Source organism: Acyrthosiphon pisum, chromosome A1 (genome assembly GCF_005508785.2).
Source record: "Acyrthosiphon pisum isolate AL4f chromosome A1, pea_aphid_22Mar2018_4r6ur, whole genome shotgun sequence".
Taxonomy (NCBI): domain Eukaryota; kingdom Metazoa; phylum Arthropoda; class Insecta; order Hemiptera; family Aphididae; genus Acyrthosiphon; species Acyrthosiphon pisum.
Window position 1 is genome coordinate 87,438,909 of NC_042494.1, and position 8,581 is coordinate 87,447,489.

The 8,581-nt window shown below is 31.6% G+C and overlaps 2 protein-coding genes across 4 annotated transcripts in view; one reads left to right on the plus strand and one right to left on the minus strand.

The window, feature by feature from the left end:
- The window catches only part of LOC100161187 (transmembrane protein 19), an 8,550-nt gene extending 7,772 nt beyond the window's left edge, over window positions 1-778 (minus strand). Inside the window, exon 1 of one of the 3 annotated variants that reach the window (XM_001947956.4) lies at window positions 207-778. In XM_001947956.4, coding sequence (XP_001947991.1) covers window positions 207-235 — 29 coding nt within the window. In that variant the 5' untranslated portion in view covers window positions 236-778. The remainder of the gene's footprint in view (window positions 1-206) is intronic. The other 2 variants (XM_003246162.3, XM_003246161.3) reach the window with 2 other exon arrangements.
- A 188-nt stretch (window positions 779-966) lies between these two features.
- Window positions 967-4,837, plus strand: LOC100163230 (integrin-linked protein kinase). The gene is made up of 9 exons (XM_001947901.5): window positions 967-1,232; window positions 1,329-1,494; window positions 1,589-1,781; window positions 1,873-1,953; window positions 2,240-2,435; window positions 2,505-2,748; window positions 2,814-2,913; window positions 3,027-3,157; window positions 3,217-4,837. The coding sequence occupies exons 1-9, from the start codon at window positions 1,144-1,146 to the stop codon at window positions 3,361-3,363; spliced, it is 1,347 nt and encodes a 448-aa protein (XP_001947936.1). The 5' UTR covers window positions 967-1,143; the 3' UTR covers window positions 3,364-4,837.
- The last annotated feature ends 3,744 nt before the right edge of the window (window positions 4,838-8,581 follow it).

The window sequence follows — 8,581 nt, forward strand, 5'->3', positions numbered from 1 at the left end:
CCCCCTCCTCTGGATCCGCCACTGAAAGTAAGTAGGTACCTATAGTATATAGGTAAGTATACAATATTGAAAACTAGTAGAATAAAAATTACAGATAAATCCATCATGAGACATTATTTCGGTAATTATACAATATTATAATATAAATTGTGAATACTTTTTACTAAGTTACCAACAGTAGGTACATTTTAAAAGAAAAACATTACATTTTTTGATATGATTTCCCACGAGTCATGTTTAAACAGTTAAAGTTCTTCGGTTTCTTTTTCACAATTCACAACAATAAAAACGTTAAAACTACTATAGGTAGGTAACTATATTATAATATGATTATCTACAGGCGGGCAGTAAGTTGTTGTAGTCACCTGATCAGCAAAAAATGAACGGACAAAGTCGACGTGAGTAAGAGACGATAGGGCAATGTGGTTATTACATTTAAATATACAACTGTAGCTCAGACAAGATAATCATAACGATTGGAAATCACTATTAAAATTTAAAACTGCTTAAAAGTCGTGAACTGCGACATGAATACATGATTATTATTATTATTTATTACTACAAATTACAATATAGAAGCGATTTAATAAATTTAAACTTTGAACGCACATGATCGGAGCGTCGGCTCGTCGTAATCAAACCAGATAGTTGTAATGTTGTAACTTGTAGACTAGGTAATCGCACAATCGTACAATTTATAGGTGTAAAGAATTTATGAGTTATTGGTGAGTGGTGACGGACGGACAGCCCATAATAAGACCATATATAATCTCTTTTCTATGGGACAGCCGACCTGGTTGCTCTATCAGCAATCAGCCGCAGCGGCAACAGTAGCAGCTAAATACGTCATAATAATATTTATTATTTATTATTTTTTGATAATCAACGGAGCCGTTATCACGTTATCACTGGCTTGACTTTAAACAGCTGCTGCTTCTGTTTGCCGAGATAACACTGTTTATTTTCGTATTGCCAAATTTGGAGTGTTTGTCCGCGTAGTCGTAGCCGCAGTAAATAAGCAATACAGCATAACACTCCCAGTGCGTAGGATTTCCAGCATCCGCCTGGCCATTCGCACCGATCTAGGCCAATTTCCTGGTGCGATTCCCGTTTGCGTGTCCGGTGGTTTCGTTGACATACGCAATGGAAGACATATTCCAGTGGTGCCGGGAAGGCATCGCCATGCAAGTGCGAGTCTGGCTCGATGACACAGAACACGACATGAACCAAGGGTGAGTTAAATTTTGTACACATGCCGCCGCGGTAAGGTGGGCGGAATGTTTTCGTCGTCAAACGTTTTCATGTTTAGACTTTTTTTACACTTCCAGGGACGACCACGGATTCAGTCCGTTGCACTGGGCCGCCAAAGAGGGCCATCTGAAGATCGTTGAGATGCTGGTGCAGAGGGGCGCCCGCATAAATTCTACGAACCGAGGCGATGACACACCTCTGCACTTGGCCGCGGCTCACGGTCACCACGAAATCGTTCATCTGGTGTGTGTCTAGCGTTTTTGTTGCCTCTCCACATTTCTATGTTTGATATTAAAATGTTGTACAATAGCTAACATCGTGTTTCCTTGTGTTGTAGTTGTTGAAAAACCGAGCAGACATCAATTTCACAAACGAACACGGTAACACTCCATTACACTACGCTTGCTTCTGGGGCTATGAGGCAATAGCTGAAGAACTTATTGAAAACGGTGCATTGGCTGCTTTAGCCAACAAAGACGGAGACACTCCGTTAGACAAGGGAAAAGGACCAATTTTAAAACATTTAAAAGGTATGCTTACTTGATGGTAAAAGTATTTTTCTTTCTCTTTTTAAACTATTTTAACCAATAACATTAAAGAGTAAAAACAAATTAATTACAGATTTGGCTTTGCAATCTGGACAAGATCTTACCAAAATCAATTTCAAAGATCAAAGCTGGTTAGGTTTGAAAACGAGAAGCAGTAAGTCAATTTATTATTACAATTCTTAAGTAGGTATAACTTATTTTTATAGTGTCATACATTTAAAAAAGTTAAGTGTTGTACTTAGTTTCCTTTATTCATTTTAGTATTTTACCAATGATTTTATAGTATAACGTAATACAATTTAGAGCTTTATTATAAAACTTATTCGGTGATCATCTGTTACTTTTTAAATCTTCAAAGTTGCATTTATTTTATGTTATCATTGTTAATTTACATAAATAATTTATTACATTTATATTTAATTATTTTATAAATTGTTTAGGAGATGCTACATTATCACGGCATAAAGGAATAAACTTGAGTGATCTTTACTTGCATACAAAAATGGCTACTTCGCCCAGTGGAGAAACATGGCGTGGCCATTGGCAGAAGAATGATATTGTTGCCAAAGTGTTGGCCGTTCGACAATGTACTCCTCGAATTTCCAGGGATTTCAATGAAGAATTCCCAAAACTCAGGTAATAATTTTTGAATTGATTGTTTATTTTCATGCAATTTTAATAACTTAATTATCCTTTTAAATGTAGAATATTCTCGCACCCTAATGTGTTGCCAGTGATAGGATGTTGCAACTCCCCTCCCAACTTGGTGGTTATTAGTCAGTATATGCCTTGGGGCTCGCTCCATACTTTATTGCATGAAGGAGCCAGAGTTACAGTGGACACAGCCTTAGCACTTAGACTTGCAGTAGATGTTTCTAGGGCCATGGCGTTTTTGCATAGTCTGGAAAGGATTATACCACAATTTCATCTGAATAGTCATCATATCATGGTATATTAATTAATTTTAATATTTTTGTTTAATTAAATTTCATGCGCATTTATATTCATCTATAGATTGACGAGGACCTTACAGCTAGGATAAACATGGCAGATGCTAAATTTTCATTCCAAGAAAAGGCAAGAATATACTACCCTGGATGGATGTCTCCTGAAGGTAAATACTTGCATTTTATATTATTTTTTAAATTTATTTGTGACATTTACAATACCCTAAATATAATGATATTGTTGTAAAAGTTGTATAATTGTATTACTTGTTATTTTCAGCTTTACAGAAAAAGCGAATTGATACTAATTCAGAAGCATGTGACATGTGGAGTTTTGCAATTCTTCTATGGGAATTAGCTACGAGAGAAGTTCCATTTTCTCACTTGTCACCAATGGAAATAGGGATGAAGGTATGATTTTTGTTATTTCTGTATTAAAACATATTTAACTAAAACAGTTATATTTTTAGGTGGCTTTGGAGGGTTTAAGAGTGTCTATTCCATCTGATATTTCGCCACATCTCACCAAACTGATTAAAATATGTATGAATGAGGATCCAGGCAAGAGGCCAACTTTTGACATGGTGCTTCCAATTTTGGATAAAATGAAAAGATAATAATAAAAAAATAACAAAATTCTTCAGTGCTATAGTGGAAGAAGAAATCTTAACAGAATAGGTCACTAACTTTTATACAAAAGTATTTATTTCAAAACCAATTTATCTCAAGTGGACAAATATTTAATATAACAGAATAGGTCACCAACTTTTGCATAAAAGAATTTATTTCAAATCAAGTGGTTACAAAATTTTTATTTATATGATACACATTGATACACAAATTTGTAACTTTGTTAAAATGTTCATAATTCTATTTTTATTATACATTTTTTTTTATAGACAAAAAACAGTTGAAATCAAATATTAATATTTTATTTAAAAAAATATAGATATTTCAATGTTAGAATTTTACAGAATAATATATTTTAATACTTTTGGACTACTATAATATTCCAGCGTGAGCTTCCTGTATTATACAGACTAATAAAGACTTTGCAGTTGACTATTTATTAACATTAGGTAATAACTAAGTAGTAATTAATTATTCAATATATTATGTTTTTTATAATCAAACTAGTTATACCACTGTATTTCTGTTTCAGAATTGAACAGGTATTTTTTTCTCTTATTGATCTTTTACTGATACAATTTAAATACATTTATTAATGCAGCTATAATATAATTTTGTGAACGGTCTGGCACATAATGTTCATTTTGTTCATATAATCTAATACACGCCCTATGGGCATAATAATTTTCTGTTTTAAACTAAATCTGTTCTAGTTGTCTATTATAGATGCAGTATTATCAAAACTTTAATGGATTATTGCCACAAGGTATAATCTTGTTAAGCGTGGTTTATAATATTATGTATGCCCAACATGCTAATTATCACAGCTGTATCAGACAACATTTAATTAAAAGTTTATTATAATGTTTCATATAATAATAATAATAATAATAATAATAATAATAATAATAATAAGTTTATACAAAAGTAACTTACTACAATTGCTTAAGTTTAGTGGAACTGAAATAGTTATATTAAATCTACATGAAACATTTTGCTTGTCCAATAATATGATATCTATGGAGGGAAAAATGATCTATATATTACTCGGGTAGAATAACGGTGGTGTAATTAGGAATTAATATGAGCTTACATTTTGTATACTTAACTTGTTTTTTACAATAACATATTATGATTAATTTTAGTTTTGTTTAACTGTAACAATTTGTATTAGATTTAAACATATTATATTTTAAAAATTAATATTTTTGTTGAATATGCATAATATATTATTAAATAAACTATAATATAAATATACTATAAATTTTATAGTTGACGGCAGTTTTTGTCCATTATTGTTAATGTTATGCCTTATGCTGTTATGCACAAATGAATTATTCCACGATGCTGAACACATCGCGTGCCTTATTATACAGTTTGTTAAAATAAATTATTGTACCGCTAATAATTGTAAAATAATATTAATAAAAAAAAATGTAATGTATTAGGTACTAATCGAAATATGTTGTTAATTTTGTTAGCCGACCTACCCATAATAGCGTTCCTGCAGTTCGATGCGAATGAACATGGCATCAATATACCCTCGGGGATAATATTATTGGAATTTTGTATTTGTGTGTTTAAATATTTGACGAGTGAAACGCACATACACATGAATATTAAAATTTAAAATATTAAACACGCTAATCCGCTTCTACGGAGAGTCTCGTCAAATGGTAAAAACGTATATTTCACTATTTCACATAGTACGTATTGTATGTTACGCAAGAGACACGCCGTCGAAACCAAATGCACACGAGAAAAAACGAAAACGAGCAGCTGGAAGACCTGCTCAGCCAATATTTTAGAACGGTACGTTTTGTTTTCGAATGTCTACTTAGTATCATGGTAGAATGGTATATGAATTGTTAATTGTTTACTGTTATAAGTACTTAGGTACATTTTATAATGTAGGGCGTTGCAGGGGATATTGTCGTACCGTTCTCCTTGCTCTAATTAACTGCGACTACCGTGACTAAAATATTTACTTCGTAGGACAAGGATAATCTAGGGCAGAGGCCCTCGCCCCATTTTTATAGACGTGTTAACTCTATGTTAGCGAGTAAAATTCATAATTATTCGTATACAAATAGAAATTATACGTTTAAATTTTTAAACTTTAAAACCACGAACTAAGATGGTATGAATTGGAAACTGTGGACCAAAATGCAGTAGATATTTTTTAAAATTAATATATTATCTAACTGTAAATTAAATACAATACATACTGAACTTAAATAAACTAAATTTGATATAGCTATACCTATAAATTTTTTTATGAAAGAGAATAATGTAGGTACACTCAAATTGTAGCCCATGAAAAATTTAAGTGTATTTGTTTTTCGGCCATTGATATGATAAAGGTTGCCGACCCAGATCTTGGGACTGTCTGCCTCTGGCCTCTGCCATAATTACGACCTTATTGTACTGATTGTACCTATTATATTTATATCTACATATGTTAAATGTGTTGATTATCAATTGGATAAAAATTTATTTATTTAATATTTATTTATTCCTAGATACTAAAAAGCATTCACTTGGTCCGTGTCTCAATTCACTTATTTTCATAGACTTGTTACTGGTGCAATTTATAGGTAGTTTCGAGTATTACGTGAGGTGATATGATTTATGACATGAATTAGAAAAGTATATACGTACAAAAATTAAATAATGAAATCTGTATGGTTGAAGAAAAGTAAAATCTTAAAATAATTCATTTTTCTGGGAGGATAAAACATGTTGAATATTGTATGGTATTTTTAGAGAAGTCAAAGGGGCACGAGAGGTAGGCGCGTTGTCTTAACAATTTGGGGTAGTCGAAGAGGATATGGGCGATGAGAGAGAAGTAAAGTGTGACCAAATCAGGAGACAGGAAAAGTAGGATAACTAAAAAATGTAAATTATTAAAAGTAGTATAAAATGTGTTTTAAAATAAATACGTTTTCGTCGGATTTGTGCTGGTTGTACCTACAACTTATCTATGATCTTCGGTTTTTTATACGCCGGAAAAGCGTTATGGAATAGGTCGGGGGATCGTAAAATATGTTGACTACGTACTTGATTGTATTTTACGAATAAACGCGGAGTCGTGTCGGATAAGGATGACGGATGAAGTGACGAGAATGTCGTGTCGAATTTCAGAAGCTATACCTAATATATAGACCTATATAGTATAACCTAAACTCTAAATGTCCAAACGAGATGAACCTGCATTTTAACAAGTCTGCAGCAAAATTTAATTTTTTCACGAGTTAACGACCTGTGACCAGATGTATTTGGTCACCTGATCCAATTAGCTTATCCATTTGATCGAGTACAGTCGTAGTTGCCCCAGTTATGGACTTTAGTGGCTCATCGAATTGAATTTGTAATTTTTGAAATTGTAATTGGTATACTATTATTTTATGATATAATAAATTAAGTAGTTTTGATATTTTAAAGTTTTACACTGCGTGAGTTAACCATTGATTATACCTAAAAATTATCACGGGAGTATGGGACACCCGCATCGCATGTAATAGGTTGTATTTTATTATTGTAATATTATTATTATTATTACCTATTTGTATAGGTCCAGCAATAACACTTTTACAGAGGCCCAAAATCTGATTTCAGAGGTCTGTGTACATAATATTATCATTGATTATAAATACTAGTAAGTACCTATTTATAATCAATGATATTATATAACTGATTTCAAATATTACCGGTGAGGCCGTTCTTATTAATTTCTTGTCGTCACGATTCGAGCAAAGCTGATTGGTTAATGTAAATTTTATGAAAATTTACAGCCAATAGTTGATTTTCCGAACGGTCTAAAGAGCAGTGGTTTTCAATCTGGGTGTGCCGCGAGCATTCGTTAAGTATGCCGCGGTCTTCTGAAAGTATGTCAACTATTCGTCCAAGAATAAAATTAATAAAAAAATGTTCGCCCATCAAACACACATTTATAATTAAATGTATATAGTTATAATTCAAAACAATATTGTTCATCTAATTATTTAGTGTGAAAAAAAAGGCCAGTGTGCCGTGAAAATTGTTTGAAGAGCACGGTGTGCCATATTTAATATAAGTTTGAAAACCACTGGTCTAGAGCTAGGGCAAATGAAAAGATCAATTGTAATTAAGTTTCCAAAATGTGTGAGTGAATTAGACGCCTTAAGGCTGCATGAAAGTCTAATGGCTAATGCCTATATTATATACCTATATAGTCTATATATACACGAACAGACATATATAATTCAGTAGAAGTATTTTTTAATTTGTTTAAAAAACAGTTTATTTAAATATTTTGAGTCACGTCTGTTGTATTTGATGTATGCCAAATTTAATAAACAAATACAATTCGATCCAAATTCAAATAATTTCATCATGTTCCCGTCCTATTATTTATTTATTGTGGGAAACCGGGAAGAGAAACACCTACAAGACTATCGGATATGAAGCAAATTTAGGGGATGGATCCTATTAAGAATTGAAGGAAGTTGCTATAGATAATATAAATAGGAGGAACATTTCATAATTAACGCGGATTGTAGAAAAAAAATAAATTGTGAAGCGCGTTCCTATATTGGTTTTTATTTTTATAAAATATGACCGGGTAATTTTGCTACTTTAAAAATTGTTTTATTACAATAATTGATGAATAAAATTATATAGAAGGTTCATCATAATACTATTATAGTATTATTCATATTATTATGTTTTTATAATGAAAACGATATGACAATATATATATGAGCATATAATAGTAGGTAAGTACCTACCAATTATAGGTAGTTATAACGACAAAAAAGTTTTTACAAGTAAGGGAGGTGCGTTTGTGTTATCATAATCAATATTATTATTTTATTCGGACTGGGATAAATTAAAAATAAAATGTCCGATAAAATCCGAACGTGTATAATATAATATTATTCAATTCAATTTATTAAGCAAACATATAAATTTGTTAGTTGTTACGAAGTTTTAGATTCTGAGTGGAACGATGAATGTATCGATTTTACAATGATGTGTGTTTTTTTTTAATTTTTTTAATTTTTTTTTTTTTTTGTGTCATCGCGGTTTGGGGCAGTAAAACTGCTTCGATTTTCTTCAACAGTATCTTGTTTGATGGGAAAGTGAATCTAGTTGGTGCATTCGGGAGGTCAAAATTTGAATTTTCCTATAGTTTTCAAAAGCGCCGTGAAAAACAAAAGAAAA

Excerpts from the sequence above, each read along its gene's own strand:
- LOC100163230 (XM_001947901.5), top strand. The coding sequence starts at position 1,144 with ATGGAAGACATATTCCAGTGGTGCCGGGAAGGCATCGCCATGCAAGTG. Across the intron at positions 1,233-1,328 it reads GAACACGACATGAACCAAGG|GGACGACCACGGATTCAGTC; the intron begins GTGAGTTAAATT and ends TTACACTTCCAG. Across the intron at positions 1,495-1,588 it reads ACCACGAAATCGTTCATCTG|TTGTTGAAAAACCGAGCAGA; the intron begins GTGTGTGTCTAG and ends CTTGTGTTGTAG.